General features: G+C 40.2%; 1 protein-coding gene across 1 annotated transcript; it reads left to right on the top strand.

Annotated features, from left to right (window-relative positions):
* Nucleotides 1–890: 890 nt before the first annotated feature.
* Nucleotides 891–13692, top strand: creb1b (cAMP responsive element binding protein 1b). The gene is made up of 8 exons (XM_030758502.1): nt 891–1044; nt 4031–4143; nt 4307–4453; nt 4564–4664; nt 5702–5856; nt 7091–7279; nt 7425–7578; nt 9892–13692. Exons 2-8 carry the CDS (start codon nt 4039–4041, stop codon nt 10034–10036), a joined length of 996 nt encoding a protein of 331 aa, XP_030614362.1. The 5' UTR covers nt 891–1044; nt 4031–4038; the 3' UTR covers nt 10037–13692.
* The last annotated feature ends 4291 nt before the right edge of the window (nt 13693–17983 follow it).

Raw genomic sequence — 17983 nt, 5'->3', positions numbered from 1 at the left:
AAACCGCACAGGCTTTTCTGCTCTAACTGGCCTCTGCTTCAGCTCTCGTGGGGACACAACTGTGAACAATATAGCAGGTCGAGTTCTTATTATAATGACCATGTTTATCTCTGTTTTTGTGTCTTATCTACTGCTGTATTCTTCCTGTCTGCAGGAAGCTGAATTCAGAGGGAAAGTTTTGCAAACTGGCCCAGGGTCACATTTCTCTTCTTTCTCTGTATCCTGTGGACTTTCATTGAGCTGTTTTAAGGCTAATGACGTTAATCCCTTTATCACTGCTTTCACTCCCATCAACAACTCTCTAGTTTATGGCTTGTATCTACCCCAGATCACAGGAGTGATTTTCAGAATTTTTACAAATTATGCAAAATGTTTTATTTTCTGCAGACCTGAAAAAAACAAACAGTAAGCCTATAATTCACACAGTATCAGCAATAAGAGTATGCAATACATATTTATATTGAATATGCTTGAAATATATGATATTTCCTTAGATTTTTTGGCTGGATTTTAATTTAGCAAGAAAACTTGAACATTAATTTGTCTCTATGATCTCTTTGGTCTGTAAGTCCCACTTGTCACATATTGTGCTGTATGCATGGTAATAACTGCAGCGTTTCCTAAAAATATCATCCCTGTTTTTCACTTTATTCTCATAAAATCAGCAGTTCTTAACAGCAGTCATTAACAATTAAAAAGTGGTTTGTGACTACCAGATTTAGCTCACAGATTGTTATTGTTTTTGTTACATAATTACAAAATTGCACATAAACCGCTTATTGTGAAATGTCATTTTGCCAAACGTTTCACGGGGCATGAGGGTGTCGTTACGATCCGTCTTTCCTCGGTATTTTCCGGGCTTTTCCGTCCGCACTTCGTTCATTTCCGGTCAGCGTCGCCATCTGCTTTCTCGTCCTTCTCCAATCTCCGTGTTGTTGTTCCCGGTGACGCGGCGGAGGTGTAGCCTGACGCGGGCTCTTACGTGTCGGCCAGAATAAAAGTGGAGCACCGGAGGCCCGGGAGTGACGAAAGGAGACTGTATCGGTAAGGACGAAGCGATGTCCGGGGCTCACAGAGACGGGACACTGCTGTAAAAAGTGTCGGTCTGGTCGGGTTCGGCCCGAAGGAAACAAAGAGATCATGGCGCCGCGGTGTGTTTGTAGCAGGATGGAGGGAGGGGAGTCTGCGGCTGTTTGGAAGGAACGGAGCAAACGTGTGGCTTTGATAGTGAACCAGGACTGGAAGTGTGTTAAGACACCAGGAACTGTGGTTGGACTTTAGCTTTATTAATGCGCTCAGTTGTTAAATGATGCTATAACTGACTGCGCTTTCTGCGCAAAGATTTGCGCGCTTTTCCCCCCTTAAAGGCGCACTGAAAATACTAGGTGCGATATTTGCATTTCTCTCGGTTACTCGATCAGTTTTTTATAATTATTTTAATGCGATTGCCGGTTTGGATCGACACTCTCTCGTGGTTAGTGATTATGCTCCAAGTTTGCGTTGATGTGCAGACAGAAATCTGGCATTGCAGGCCGCAGCGTTTGGTTGCACGTTAAAAACATAACCACGGGCCTGTGCATTTAACAGACACACACTGCGTGTCTGCGGTCTTATTAGTTTTTAATAGTGTCACATCTCCTGGGATGTGATCGGTGTGCGTTGAGGGGGCGTTGCCCGGCCATGTGGCGCTGCTGTCACACACGGAGCATCCGAGTGATTTTTGAAAAGCAGAGGGAGAAATGTGTAAAGCCAATCATGCAGCGGAGAGAAGCTACGCACTGTGTGAGATCACGGAGCTCAAAGAACAACACGTCCCAGATCAACACTCACTGCATCGCCTGAAGTCAGGCGGGGATCACGTCTCCAAAGCTCCTTTATGATCATCGTTATTAATGTGAGGACTTTCGGTTTGGAGCAGGGGTGTGATAAGTGTGAGCTTTTAGTCAGTGAATCTAGGAAATCACCATCTATGTCATTAAACATTTTATTTCATTAAAAAAAAACGAATTATTTTCTTTTACAAAATAAAAGTAACTTGTCTGTCTTTATTATTGGGGATGAGGTGGGGACACACACAGGTGTCCACCTGAAATCTTACCCTAGAAGTATTTCTCTTTTTATGTTAATTAGCTGATTGCATGTTCACACAACATATTTAAGTTTTTTTTCTCTGATAAATATTTGTAAGGACACCTTTATCAAAACACGACCGTGCAGTCAACAGTGAAAACAGAATCTAGATGCCTGATCTAGTATCAAGTGTATCCAGTGTGATTCACTCAATTGGAAGTATTTTAAATTTAGTTTTTGACCTCTTTGCTCAGTCAGTTAATCTTTCTTTTTTTTTCATTCCCTATAAGATGGCATCAGCAGCAAAATTAAGCTGTTGGTCAAACTCTAATAATCTAATCTGAATTGCAAGGAACTGAGTGAAACTTGAAGATCTCAAAGAAAAACCTAACCTTTGATTTGATATAATTAGACTCTTGTCATCATGGGATTTGTATCTAGGGTGACCAGATGGTCCTCTTTATGTGGGCCTGCACAGCATTTTTATTTCTTGTCCTCCATGTCCCTTATCTTGAGACAGTGTCTCACATGTGCTTTTCTAAAGTCTGGCTTTTTCCTAATGCATATGAAGGAAAGACTTTATTATAGTTGGAAGAAGGAGGTCAGCCCGTTTAATGCCAAAGTCATTAGGGAACGTTACAAGTCACCACAAAGTCACAAGTGTTGCAGATTTTATTGCATATAATGGAAAGAAAATGAAGCTGTAGTATATTCTGAGAAAAAGAGTTTTTGTCCTTTTTTTAAAAAATAATTTTTCTGTTTTGCACAGGGATAAAATATGGTGAGAAGTGACAGTTACGTGTCACAGTTGGATAAAAATTGCTATAATTGTTAGATATGAGTAAAATTTTAAAAAGGTATACCAATCTATGGATGCATGTAAACTGAAACTCAAAAACTGTTACCAGACAGAAGAGCAGCTGAAATAAGAGTGAAATAAAAGAGATTACAGGAGAGCGTACTTAAGCATCTTTCTATCCCTATTTAATTTTCTTAGGAAGAGATTTGGAAATATAGTATATTTAGCCTGTACATGCTAAATGGCAATCTGGTAACATGCACAATTTGTTGTATTTTTATTTTGAAGTTAGATTTGAACATTTTAGACTACGTACCTCTCAGCATCGCTGACGTGTCTCCCTTTGTCCCACACAAATGTGCTGTGCCTCCGCCAGGAGAGCAAGGCCTTGTTGAGAAGCAGTGCTGTCCATGGGGGTTTTTTTCAGAGTAATGTCAGGAGGACAAGCTGACACAGTATAAATAAACCTACCAAGGGGATGGCTGTCAGCATGATGAAATATTCTGGTACACCCCCAGAGATTTGCCAGTGCATCCAGTGACATGTAATGCTTGAGGTCAAGAGTTTTCTTAGTTGGGCAATGCATAAGCCCCTCAGTAATCTTTAGTAACTTATAAACTATGACTCTGTAGGACAATTCATCTTCATGCTGGGCGATATGACTTCAAATCAAAAATCACAGACATTTTAACTTGATTACAGTTAATAAATGATTATTTTTGTTCTTGCACCTCAAAGGTTTGTACTGTTTTTTGATTTGCTTTTTTGGTAATGTGTTGTAGCAGATTGGTGGCCTTACCTTTGGTCACTGAAACTACTTTTTCTGCAATTTTTTGTTTTCTTCTTTTTGTTGGATATTGTCTTTACTAAAGCCAAAAATGTATTCAAACAATGGAGATAGCTTTTTTATTTGACACAAACTGTTTAGGATGTGCAGTTGGCTCGGTGTTTGAGGTTTCATTCACAGTGTTTCCATGGGTAGGAGTCAAGCATAGTACAACTAGGTACTATGCTTTAAATGGGACAGGACAATATCAGGATATATTTATTGTCTTGATATTGGGGTGCATAATTCAGTGATGAGCCTTTTCCCAGAGATTCAGTAGCTTCAGCTCCCCAAAAGTGCAATTTTAACAGCTTAATTTAAATCTTCATCCTCAGCTCAGCCAATGAAGATGGAGTCAGCAGCAGAGGTTCAGCAGGGGGCAGAGACTGCTGTGACTGAGGCGGAGAACCAGCAGATCACCCCAGCACAGATCGCTACTTTGGCGCAGGTACCAAACGAGGCTGATACCATTTTCACTGCTTTCAGTGCATTCAGTGCCCAGGTCGAGCTCAGCAAGTTTGGCTGAATTTAATTATTTTTCAAAAAGAAAGGAAAAAGGTGCTGTATGAAGGGTGTTAAAATGCATATGACACATCACCTCTGAATTTTAGGTATCCATGGCAACAGGACATGCCTCAGCAACAGGCCCCACGGTAACGCTGGTACAGCTTCCCAACGGACAGACGGTTCAGGTCCATGGTGTGATCCAGGCTGCACAGCCATCTGTAATCCAGTCCCCACAGGTCCAAGCTGTACAGGTGAAGCGTGAACATTACAGTCCGTTCAGTTTTTCTTTTTCAGCCTTAGCACAAGAACATTAAGCAGAGATGGTTCGATTAATGTCTTGTTCTTTTGATTGATGCTCCAGATCTCCACTATAGCAGAAAGTGAGGATTCACAGGAGTCAGTCGACAGCGTGACTGACTCTCAGAAGCGCAGAGAGATTCTGTCACGGCGTCCCTCATACAGGTAAATTTGTGTGACTTTCAAGACGGTGTTATTTCACAGATGAGTCAAAAACGTGGGGGAGGAAAACCTGTCAGCTGAGTGTGAAACCCTTTTGTTTTGGCTTTGTGAATTTCAGATGTTTGTTAATGACAATAAAAAATAATGAGCATACCGTAGTGAGATGGTCATCGCTGTGTGAGTGCAATGAGAGGTGGTCACCAAAAGGTGATGGATATACTAAGGTTCAGTCACTTTTACAGAAAGAAAAGCAGAGACAATTTAAAGCCTCAAAAGTAAAAGTACTTATTCTGCTGGCCTGTACTCTGATTTAGAAAAATACATTAAAATATATGAATAACAAAAACGGCAGCTGAATTAAAAGGCTCAGAAATGTGTGACATGGTTTGCTGTCAGTATCTGCAGGGGATTTAAAATTTGTATTTAGCAAAACAGTTGATTATAATTAGCACATATTGTTAATGCTCATGTTAATCTGAAAATGCTGAGCTGCCTGCACTTGTTGAACTTGCATGTTTTGTCAGATCTGGCACAGTAGGTGGTGTTGTCCCATCTTCATGATCCAAATCTTCTCTGAGAAGGCATGCTAAATGAGTATTCAAAAGTTTCTCCAAGCTTAGCTCAAGAGAGCTAGCAAGAGAAAACTGAAATCACAGAGTAATTTGCTTCTTTACGTTCTTCTTTTACCTCTATTTCCACATGCATTTGTGGATGTGTATAATAATGTGAAGATACGTAACTGGTCTCAGAGCAGTGAAAGCTGCGTGAGGAGTAGCTTGTCTAACACAGTGGTCTCCCGTCACAGGTTCATCCACAAAGTGTTTTCCCCTCAGCTTGCCCATGTCCCATTAATGGGACAGAGCACTGTTTGAGGTGTTGGGAGAGAGATCACTTTCCCTTTGGTAATTGATTTTTAGATTTCACAGGGCAAGCACTGCCTGTCTTGCTTGCCCTGACTGAACTCCCATGCGGAAGCTGATGTACTAGTTTATATGGATAACTAGGATTGACAGTAAATCCATGTATGCTCGTCCCAACAGGAAAATTCTGAATGACCTTTCATCCGATGCACCTGCTGTCCCTCGTATCGAGGAAGAAAAGGCTGAGGAGGACTCATCCGCTGCTGCCGTCACACCCGCAATCACCACTGTTACTGTCCCTACACCCATCTACCAGACCAGCAGCGGCCAATACAGTAGGTGACAGGTGGTTTGATGGGGCTGTAGCCATGGGTGTAGGTTTAATTAGAATTGAATTTTAAAAACTTTACCACTGTTGAACTCCGTGTTTTGGTCAACCTATGTCATATGCTCACAGCTGATTCTTCTTTAAGCAGGTAGCGATAACCTTGTAGTTGTATTACTTCATGTAATGCTTTAAAATGCCTGCCCAATTATCCAAAAACTTGGTACCACTGCACAAATTAGTTAAAATAAAAGGTAAACATATTGAGGGAGACTAACTAAAGCTAACACACTAACACTACAATATATTGTTGTTTTCAGTAGAGTTTAAAGCATTTTTAAATGACAGACTGCTAAAGAAAGTAGAATAGTTTGCACTTGTATACAAATCCAGGCCTAAAAAGATACAAATACGCTGCTCAAAAAATTTAAAGGAACACTTCTGAAAACACATCAGATCTCACTTGGAAAAAAAGCATGGTAGATATCTACACTGCTATGAACTGGGTTAATGTGTTAGGACTGAGAGGATGCCACATTGTTTGATGGAAATTAAAATTATCAACCTACAGAAGGCTGAATTCAAAGACACCCAAAAAAATCAAAGTGAAAAACAATCCAGCAGACTAGTCCATTTTCTCGAAATTTCATAACAGCAACTCACAGTGGTACTCAGTAGTTTGTGTGACCCATATGTGCTTGAATGCAGGCCTGACTGTTAATTTCACTAACACCAAAGCAACTGAAACTGATGAACAACCCCCTTTGCTACTTAACTGACCAGGTCAGTACCCCAGAATTTAACCGACTTGATGCTAAACTCTGAATAAATAGTGTTCCTTCCTCTTTTTTTTTTTTTTGAGCAGTGTATGTTCATCACATAGAGAATGAAAGGAGAGCTGAGCTATTTTGATTAATATTTATTTTTTGTGCAGTCCACAAGATGTGTAACAGTATGAGCGGGTTCATCACTGAAACACAGTTTGAAGCTTCGTGTCTGGATAAGCATAAGGCACTAAAAGAAACAAACACAAGTTGACAACATGTTCATCAGAATGTTTCTTCATGGGAATGCTGAGGAGCCACCTTAGGCTGTCTTTTCTTGTTATGGCTTCCTACCCCAAGTTCAAATTTTAAGATGGCAGTACCACAATAAAAATGAAACAAATTTCTAATGTATTTTTTTTTCCTTTTTTCTTTCCTTTTGTTCTATTCTGTCATCTGTCCCTCTCTCTGAACACATAGTTGCAATCACACAGGGTGGAGCCATTCAGCTGGCCAATAATGGTACAGATGGAGTCCAGGGCCTTCAGACTCTGACAATGACCAATGCTGCTGCAGCAGCAGCCCAGCCTGGTGCCACCATACTGCAGTATGCACAGACCAGCGACGGCCAGCAGATACTTGTTCCTAGTAACCAAGTGGTGGTCCAAGGTAAGACTGTCAGTCTGTTAGCTATGAATGCAGCCATTCTTGGAGAAAATAGTTCTTCCTAATCAATAATCTTTTCTGCTGTTGGCAGCAAAGGCAAAAACAAATAGCCATTAAACATTTGCTTTCTGCCAAATTGGCCTTTTAGCTGCCTCAGGTGATGTCCAAGCTTATCAGATCCGAGCAGCCCCTGCCAGCACCATTGCCCCCGGGGTGGTCATGGCTTCATCCCCTGCTCTCCCTACCCAGGGTGCCACTGAGGAGGTCACCAGAAAACGAGAGGTTCGCCTCATGAAGAACAGGTATAAACAGAGGAGGAATGAATGTTTTTGTTTTGTTTTGTTTTTCTGTCAGTAATGTCTTTGCAGTTTCCTAAAATATATTTCCCCCACTGCCGCAATTAGGATTCACAGTGTGCTTTATAATAAAGTAATGGTGCTTTACATATACGGTGGGGGTAATAATTTTTTGATCCCCTGCTGAATGCTTAACAGGCTCTAATTTTTATGGTAATTTCATCTTAATGGAGAGTGAGAGAGACAGAATATCAACCCAAAATCCTGAAAAAACACATTATATAAAAGTTATAAATTGGTTTGCATATCATTGAGTACAGAAAGTATTTGATCCCCAAGCAAAACACGACTTAGTACTTGGTGGAGAAACTTGTTTGCGAGCACAGCTGTACGACGTTTCTTGTAGTTGGTCACCAGGTTTGCACACATCTCAGCGGGGATTTTGGTCCACTCCTCTTTACAGAAACTCTGTAAATCCTTTAGATTTCTTGGCTGCTGCTTGGAAACGCGAAGCTTCAGCTCTCTCCACAGATTTTCTGTAGGATTGAGGTCTGGAGACTGGCTAGTCCACTCCTTAACCTTGATGTGCTTCTTCTTTAGCTACTCTTTTGTTTCCTTGATGGTGTGTTTTGGGTCATTGTCATGGTGGAAGACCCATCCAATGCCCATCTTCAGTGTTCTGGCTCCAAAACAGCCGAGAGTTGGCACCAGGGGTGTGCGATATATATTGTCTACAATAATATCGCAATTGCTGTGTTAGCGATGTGCAAGTTGACATTATTGAGTGTGCTAATGAGGAAAAAAGACAACAACAGTCAAACGCCTCGGCTCCATGCGTTCACTACTTTATGCTTTAATACAGGCTGCTGCACGTGCGCATTGAGAGTGCCCATACTGTGCGCTAGCATAGCTGCCTAAACAACACACCGTGACCACGACTAGCGGGATAAAGAGGAAGATGATGGATGGATGTTAATATCCTTTAAGTTAAAGTAGGTATGTTACAATCACTGCATCATAACCTGGCGACTTTCTCGGAGCTCACCTGTTTGGAGCCACAGATAATATGCTGAAGCGGTCTTCCAGAAGCGGGTTTCTGATCAGATGAAGGTGTGTAGTTTCTGTGATTTATTTTGCTATAATGTAGTGGGAATCCCCCTGAACACGACAGTCTTTTTTAAAAAAAGTTTTTTTCCTTCTGTCAAGTCTTCCGTATTGACCGATTCCTTTTGGAAAACTCGCCGAAGTTTTTCTATTTACATTTGTCATGCCCAGGACACTCTTGAAAAAGAGATTTTAATCTCAGTGTGTTTTTCCTGGTTAAATAAAGATTAAATAAAATAAAGTAATAAGTTTACGTCAAAAACACTGATTTAAGTCTCATATTTTACCAGCATGCACTTCTTGTTCGAACACATTTTTAAATAATGCAAAATATCGTTTATTATCGTTATAAAAAAAATTACAGAAAATATCGAGATATTTTTTTTTGTCAGTATCGCACACCCCTAGTTGGCACCTGCTCTTGTTTTATAGTTCGTCCACTTTCTTCCATAATTGCACCAATGTTTGGCACCATCTCACCAATCTTCTTCCTTGATGGTCTTGTAGCCCATTCCATTCTTGTGCAGGTCTACAATCTTGTCCCTGACATTCTTTGACGGCTCTTTGGTCTTGCCCACGAGGGTGGAGAGGTTGGAAAGGAAGAAATTATGTGGACAGGTGTGCTTTATACACATATAATGAATTGAGACTAATTGTAATCTGTGGGCACACAGCCAATCTGTGGGACACAGAATTCTGGCTGGGTTATGGGGGATCAAATACTTATTTCACTCAGTGACATACAAATCAATTTGCAGTTTTTGTTTTGTTTTTTCTGGATTTTTGGATGATATTCTGTCTCTCTCCATTAATAATGTAACTACCATTATAATTATAGAATGTTCATTTCTTTGTAATGAGCAATCTTACAAATTCAGCTGGAGATTAAATAATTATTCCCCCCACTGTAATCCCTGTACTGAGTATGTTTTGGCCCAGAGTTGGGTACATTTGAGAAGTGTGCACATTGAAGTTGTTCTCAGGCACACTACAGATTTGTTATACCAAATGTGGAGGCACCCTTCAACATTAACGAAGAAGCCTGATGTAGGACCAACAAAAACTGTAACATTAGCAAAGAAATCGGTGCGTTTTTGCTGCTTAAGTAACTTGGTTACAAGGTCCAGTAGCAGAAATAACGGCACCAACTCATTCCCACCAAACCAAACATTAAGACGGAAACAAAAATCCAAATTGTGTCTTATCCTTCTACAGAGAGGCGGCCCGTGAATGTCGCAGGAAGAAGAAGGAGTATGTTAAATGTCTGGAGAACCGAGTGGCCGTCCTGGAGAACCAAAACAAGACACTAATTGAAGAACTTAAAGCCCTTAAAGACCTTTACTGCCATAAATCAGAATAGTTCCTCTTCTGAACGCCACACTGGGCCAAGTAGCATTTCGGTACATTTCAAATGCTTTGACTGTTTCTGCCTAACTGGCCTTCCAGTTTGCCCTTGGCTGGCCTTTTTTTTTTTTTCCCCACCCCACAAAATCACCAAATACAGAAGACTGTTAGTATAATAAATTTAAAATACAAAAGTTGTGTATCGTTCTCCAGGTCTAATGAAGAACATTGTAAAAGTGCTAACTGAAACTGTATAGGGTATTACAGTACAGTAGTTACTTAAAAGATTACATCGAATAGTGTATGACAGTGGTTAAACATGTTGCTTTGTGTACGAGCCTGCGGTTTTTTTGTCATAGTTTTGGCTAATGCCCATATCATATAGCCTAATGCTGCTTTACAGGAAGAAGAAGAAGACTTTTATTTGTCATTATATGTAAACATATAATGAAATTTGTGTTCCAGAACACCCGAAATAGACGCTAAGGAGAAATCATTACATCTACCTGTTTTGTTTGTTTTATTTGAAGTAAAACAAATGGTTAAACTTCCAGGCCAACTCAGAGATGCTAAGGGTTCATAACAGTTTACTGAGGTATTAACTTCATCAACAGTCATCTCTCTTCAGATCTCAAGTATTTTTTTTTTCTTTTTTACTTGAATTATAGTTCAGTTGTTGAAAATCAGTTTATTTTTTTGCCTTACTGGACTCGTGTAGAGTCCAGTATTTACTATGTAAGCAATAATGCCACCTCAGGTTGGCCTGGGAGCATCACTGTTGTTGCTCTTTGCTGGCATTTAATTTGTCCCTTGCTTTGGTTTAGTGTAGTATTCAAACTGTAAGCCAAGAACTATTTTTAAAGTCTCCTAATATGTGATTTCAAGGACACTTGCTGAATATGTTATGTTGCAGTGAAGCAGCTTCACATTGAAGGTAGTAAATCAGATTTTAAAACATTTACTGGCCAAAACTTTGACAAGAAGACCGAGCTTGTTTAAAAAAGTGGGGGGGGGGAGAAGCATTGGTTGCTTTTGTTATAGATACAATTAAATATATATATTCAAATTGTAAAGTTATTTGATATTTTTCCTGCTGTATGTTTTATAAACTTTATGGAAAATATACAACAGCCAAGACATTACTGTATCAGGCAGACCCAGTCAGTTGCAGTTAAAGATTTTGAATGAATTGTGAATTTCTACTTGATCCACACCATTATGCTAACCACCTTGTAAAGGGGACTCTAGAGCTAATTGGGCACAAACGATTCATGTTTTTCTAAGGATTTTTAATGATGCTACCAACTGCCGAACATGAAGTAAGTGGAGCTGTGTATGTGCCAGCAGAAAGTTGATTGCCACTGTCATATCGGTTATATAATGAAATCTAATGTCACACTTTACCATTCACTCTTTTTTTTTGTTGTTTTTTGTTTTTTTTCCTGTTTTCCAAGAAGTGACGGTTGCCAAGTCTGTTATTAAAATAAGCTCATTAGCAGTCTGAGGTACGGCTTTAAAGGAAGATTGATTTATTACATTCTGGAGTCTCATTTTTATAGATTTGGTCAAGATTCCTATTAGTTGTGGGAACATTTTACTCACTAGCTTAAGAATAAATGTTAAATGTTTAGACATTAGGCGTGTTCATGGTTAGGATAATTGCAGTGTTGTTGCACTTGCTGATGTACGCTCTTAATTTGGTGAGTAAAATGCTGTCATAACAAAATAACATTTTAGAGGTTTAAAGGAAGAAGGAAACTGAGGTGTTTTCCAAAGCCAACTGAAACAACCGCAACTCTCAAAGTAATACTTTAAAGTAAGTGATTTTCCAGTGTTTTACTATCTTATTTCTGTTTTCCAACGTCTATTAAATGGTGGTAAAATATGAATTGCGACACGGTGAGATTGCAGGGCCATTTCTGGATATGTAGCAGATTGGATCCTTGATGAAATCTACAGAAGCTAGACGCTAAAGTAACATGAGTTTAACTCCAATAACCCGTAAAGATGTACACTCTGTTGAAAGGAGATCACTTTGTGGGACTTTGTGTGGTTTTTGAGAAGATATGTGTATGTATTTGTGTGTTTATTTTTTTATATTACTGTACATAGACTCTACAGCATGTGTAGACCTCATGTATTTCTGTTTATTTGATATGGGAAAAAAATGTTCTTATGGCTTGTATGAAAATCAACTTTGCATATTTGTAACATATATCAGTGTATAATTGAAAGCAATGTATGTGTGTATTCATGTAATCCACCGGGCCTACCACCGCCATGGCAGCTAGTGTATGAGAAAAGGCCTTTAATGGAGATGTTATATTTTGGAGTGCTGTTTAGGTTCAATAGAGTTTGTAGACAAAAGCAAGTCTGTTGAGAGCATTTGGGGTCCACAGGATATATCAGCTTCATCATTTTGTTCATTGGAAAATTTTGTTATGATTCTTAAATGTATCTTTTGCCTTTAATCATGGAATTTAAAAACACCGTTCCCATTATTCAGGATGATTTTCAAAATAAAATGTTTCATAAAAAAGCAATATTAGTTTTAACAGATTATTGTGAGGTTTTTTTTTTTTAGCAGTAGTACAATATTTAAATTCACTGTTTGTTAAATATTATTTTGTTGTGAAATATATTTATTAGGGAAATCATCCTAAATAAACAGAAATTACTCCAGCAGTAACAGTTTGCTGTCTTTTAAGTCAACAAATGAAAGCACAGTTTTTCTTTACTTTCTTGTGTCTCTGTTACTGTACCTGGACTATATTTATTTTATTACAAAGCTATTTTTTTCTCTTTTATCTCTTACTGACATTGGTTCCAATGTCAATAAAACTGTCTATTGTTACCTTCTTTGGTACATGTCAGTAAATCAGTCAACTCAATAGTTTATTCATTTCAACTAGAACCTAACTGGAGTGCTCTGTAATCAAACGTCTGATTTTAGCGTAAAACACATCAATTCATCAAAGCTTAAAGACAAAAGCAGAAAGGGAAACTTAAAAATGTCAGATTCTTCCTCCAGCTCACTGTAATCATTATGCTCAAGTTCTAAACACACGTTCTGCCTTCATAGTAAAGTCATAAAATATTTTTTTTGCAGTGCACTCCAGGGGGATGAAACGAGGTCGGACAAACAAGCAACCTTTAAATGGGCTTAAATTTGGTATTTAGTAATAAATGCCTGATCAGTGCCGGGGGTTAAACAGTGTGTGTAGGTATTGGTAGCAGTGAGAAATCATAGGTACCAGTGCCGTTATGATGTGACTGAGAGGAAATGCATTCTGGGGAGAAAATAAAAGTCTCGAGTAATTCACACATCCAGTGGTGCTTATAAAAACAAATCTAGTAATAATCCTTTCTGTTAATTTGATATAGTGAGCGCAACTTTGTGATGTGATTACACGATATCGTTTAAACAGTAACTGTGTTTTTTCTTTTTGTTTTTTTGTGCCAGAATAGTTTGTAACCACAAGCCTCATTTGTGCATGTAACAGAATGATGTTCATGTGTGTAAAAGTGTGTATATATAAATAGGATTTCTAGAACAGTAATGACATTTTTTCTAACTTTTAATGTGATGAGTTTATATATTGCCACTTTTGCAAGTTATCAGCGATTGCTTTTGAAAAACTCACCGAAGTTTTTCTATTTACATTTGTCATGCCCAGGACACTCTTGAAAAAGAGATTTTAATCTCAGTGTGTTTTTCCTGGTTAAATAAAGATTAAATAAAATAAAGTAATAAGTTAACGTCAAAAACACTGATTTAAGTCTTATATTTTACCAGCATGCACTTCTTGTACGAACACATTTTTAAATAATGCAAAATATCGTTTATTATCATTATCGAAAAAATGACACAAAATATCGAGATATTATTTTTTGTCAGTTTCGCACACCCCTAGTTGGCACCTGCTCTTGTTTTATAGTTCATTTTGCAAGTTATCAATTTAGGAAAAAAAAAAGTAAATGCCATGTATTATACAGTATCTTGTAGAGACAAGGTGGCCAAATGAAGCGTCAAACACTGTTTGTTTAAACATGGTCACATTATAAAACTATAATTATTTTAAAGTGCTGTTACTCTGGCGTTGTCTCTCTTTTGTAAACACTTGCTATGTCACAATAACCTGATACTGAAGATTATATATCCTATTGTTAATTGTTTGTGAAGTGTCTTTTCACAAAACCTGCTGGTTAACTACAAAGGAGTCTTTTTTTTTTTTCCATTTTGGTTGATTGCATTGTATTTAGTGTTATATTTCTGATAAAATGCTAGCATCTCATTTTGATAATCATGATTACTTTATTAGAGTTTCAACATGTACAGTATGAGGACATCACTGTCTCGTATAAGCCAGAAGTCTCCGTAGACTAGGATGCTTGCAGACGGCACTGTGATCTGTACTGAGATTAGGGAGGCAGGTGAAAGAGCCTGGAGAGGCGGGGGTATGCTCTGGAGAGAAGGGGAATGAAAGTCAGTAGAAGCGAGACAGAATACATGTGTGTGATTGAGAAGGAGACACCTAACAGTAAAGCTGCAAGGAGCAGAGCCGGTGAAGGTGGATGAGTTTAAATGCCTGGGATCAAACATCCAAAGCAACAGAAAATGTGGAAGAGAGTGCAGGGAGGGATATGAGTGTCAGGGGGGATTTGTGACAGGAGGATTGCAGCAAGAGGGAAAGGAAAGCTTTACAAGATGGTAGTGAGACCTGCTATGATGTATGGTTTGGAGAAGGTGACACTGATAGAAGACAGGATAGCTGGAAGTGGCAGACTTGGATATGCTCAGATTTTCAGATTTGGGAGTGACCAGGACAGACAAGATTAGAAGTGAGTAATCATCAGAGGGCCAGCTGAGGTTGATGGTATGGAGACAAAGTTAGAGAGGCAAGGTTGAGATGGTTTGGACATGTGCAGAGGAGGGAGAATGGATATACTGAACAAAGAAGGTTGAAAATGGAGCTGCCAGGCAGGAGAAAAGAGGAAGACCACAGAGATGATTCATGGATGTAGTGAAGGAGAAGGTTGGTGTGATCAGGATGCTAGGGATAGGGTGAGATGGAGGCAGATGATCCACTGTGGTGACCGCCTAAAGGGAAGAAGAAGACTTTGTCAGAGTTTAAACAGTTATGGGTCAGGGGAAATGTGTCAGTTTGTCTCCTAAAATTGATTAAATTTCCTTCATTTTAAGCTCAGAGCATCTTTTTAAAGCATTAAATCTGGTGTGGAGGGATGAATAGGATGTAGCAGTTATATAATAGATGAGAGAAACATGGATGGATGCGACCAACACCTTTAAGGACTACTTCTGAATATTTAGAAATCCATCCATCCATCCATTTTCTTCCGCTTATCCAGGGCCAGGTCGCGGGGGCAGGAGCCTAAGCAGAGAAGCCCAGGCTTCCCTCTCCCCAGCCACCTCCCCTAGCTCATCCGGGGGGACCCCAAGACGTTCCCATGCCAGCCGAGAGATATAATCTCTCCAGCGTGTCCTGGGTCTGCCGCGGGGGCCTCCTCCCGGTGGGACATGCCCGGAACACCTCACCCAAGAGGCGGCCAGGAGGCATCCTAATCAGATGCCCGAGCCACCTCAACTGGCTCCTTTTGATGTGGAGGAGCAGCGGCTCTACTCTGAGCCCCTCCCGGATAGCTGCACTCCTCGCCCTATCTCTAAGGGAGAGGCCAGCCACCCTTCGAAGGAAACTCATTTCTGCCGCTTGTATTCACGATCTTATTCTTTCGGTCACTACCCAAAGCTGGTGACCATAGGTGAGGGTAGGAACGTAGATCAACCAGTAAATCGAGAGCTTCGCTTTTACACTAAGCTCCCTCTTCACCACGACAGACCGGTGCAGCGTCCGCATCACTGCAGAAGCAGCCCCGATCCGTCTGTCGATCTCCCGCTCCCTTCTCCCGTCACTCGTGAACAAGACCCCGAGATACTTGAACTCCTCCACTTGGGGCAAGAACTCGTTCCTGAGCCGGAGAAGGCACTCCACCTTTTCCGGCTGAGGACCATGGCCTCAGACTTAGAGGTGCTGATTCTCAGACTGGAACAGAGTCCAGCCCTTCTCCAGGAGACTGGTTCCAGAGCCCAGGCCATGCGTTGAGGTGAGCCCAACTATATCTAGCTGGTATCTCTCAACCTCACGCACTAGCTCAGACTCCTTCCCCACCAGAGAGGTGACATTCCATGTCCAAATATCCAGTCTTGATAGCCAGGGATCGGTCTGCCAGGGCCTCCGCCCTCAGCCACCGCCCAACACACACTGCACCCGACCCCTACGACACCTCCTGCAGGTGGTGGGCCTACAGGAGGGCGGGCCCATGTAACCTCTTCGGGCTGCACCCGGCCAATCACCACGGGCTAATGCCTGGCCACCAGACGCTCTCCCTCGAGCTCCCTCCCCAGGCCTGGCTCCAGGGTGGGGCTCCGGTAACCCCATCCCGGGCAGGGTAAACTGTTCTCTTGCTTTTATAGACATAGGAGTCTTCTGAACCGCTCTTTGTCTGGACCCTCCCCCAGGACCAATTTGCCATGGGAGACCCTACCAGGGAGACAAGCCCCCGGGCAACATAGCTCCTGGGATCACCGGGACACACAAACCCCTCCACCACGATAAGGTGGCAATTCACGGAGGATCCCAATCTCAAATTTGTTCTAACATGCCTTTAAAGCCATATCACATGACCACAAACTATGTGTGTGCCGGGTAAACATGAAGCAGTCGGAATGTCGGTGGATCGATCCCCGGCTCCTCCTGTCCACGTGTCCGCCCTGAGTTGCCTATGATGCATCCATTGGAGTGTGAGTATGTGTGTGAATGTTCGATAAAAGTGCTTAGGTGTAGATTAATACAGCATTGTTTGAATGTGTGTGTGTGTCTGGGTGAATTAGACTTGTAGTAGAAAGTGCTTTGAGTGCTTAGAATTGAGCATAAAAATAGTATATAAGTACCAGTTCATTTACTATTTATAAATAAAGGATAATGGTGTTTACTTAAAAAGAAGTTTGCTGAAATATGTTTTCGATCTCCAGCTTTGAATGCATTCAAACATTCAACAGATACCCCCACACACACACTGCTGACAGATTCACACAGATATCTGATTGCTTAATTAAACATCCAGCAAAATTTAAACAATCTGTGGTTTCCTTGTTTGGTCACATACAGCCAGAATCAGAAGACAGGAGGCGGGAATCCTATTTCCTAATCCAGAAATTGTGGGAGGTCACATTTTTATACAAACTTTCTGACACTGGTTCCAGTGGTAGGTCAGCAAATCATCAGCTCAAGAATTAATTTTCAAATCAAAGCAGTTTGCAGTACTTTTTAGAGTAAAAGTTTTTGTCATTCTGTCTATGTTTTCCAGAGCTTTCAAAAGCAGTTTATAAGCTTTATCAGTTGTCATTACAACAAAGTTTAGAGCGTTGCACCATCTCATGGTAAAAAAAAAAGGATTCTGACCCTGTCTCCATTTAGAGCACATTTTACAGAGATCCTTAATTCCGGGGTCTCCAATTTTTTTCTTGCAACTCTACATTAAATGTTAACATTCTTATGAATATTTAATTAAACAGCTATTGTTATTACTTTTAAAAAAATTAAGATTTTACAAATGTAAAATGTAAAAAATATACCACCTCACTTAATTTAGGCCCTGCTGGCTTTTTTGGTGTAATTTATCCTGATTTATTGCCTTGATTAATTTACAAATGATGCGCTAACTGACAGGTAGATAATTCTAGGATCGGCTTCAGTTTTCATTGTCAAAATAGGGTGTGGATCGGTGACGATACAAAAATAGTACCGTTGTAAATACATTTCATGAGTTTAAATCTACTTTAATAGACATCCTTCGCAACTAATCAACGGCTTTTAAACACTTGCGTATTGATTTATTAGCCAATGGGAGTGAATGGAATTCCGAGATGGGCGGACTTACAACA

Source organism: Archocentrus centrarchus, chromosome 21, assembly GCF_007364275.1.
Source record: "Archocentrus centrarchus isolate MPI-CPG fArcCen1 chromosome 21, fArcCen1, whole genome shotgun sequence".
Lineage (NCBI taxonomy): Eukaryota > Metazoa > Chordata > Actinopteri > Cichliformes > Cichlidae > Archocentrus > Archocentrus centrarchus.
This window is presented reverse-complemented; position numbering and strand designations above follow the sequence as displayed.

What these genes read in the sequence shown, in the direction of transcription:
- creb1b (XM_030758502.1), top strand. Translation starts at nt 4,039, where the DNA reads ATGAAGATGGAGTCAGCAGCAGAGGTTCAGCAGGGGGCAGAGACTGCT. An exon ending in CACAGGTCCAAGCTGTACAG is followed by an intron (nt 4,454 to 4,563) that starts GTGAAGCGTGAA and finishes TTGATGCTCCAG; the next exon opens with ATCTCCACTATAGCAGAAAG. An exon ending in TAACCAAGTGGTGGTCCAAG is followed by an intron (nt 7,280 to 7,424) that starts GTAAGACTGTCA and finishes TTGGCCTTTTAG; the next exon opens with CTGCCTCAGGTGATGTCCAA.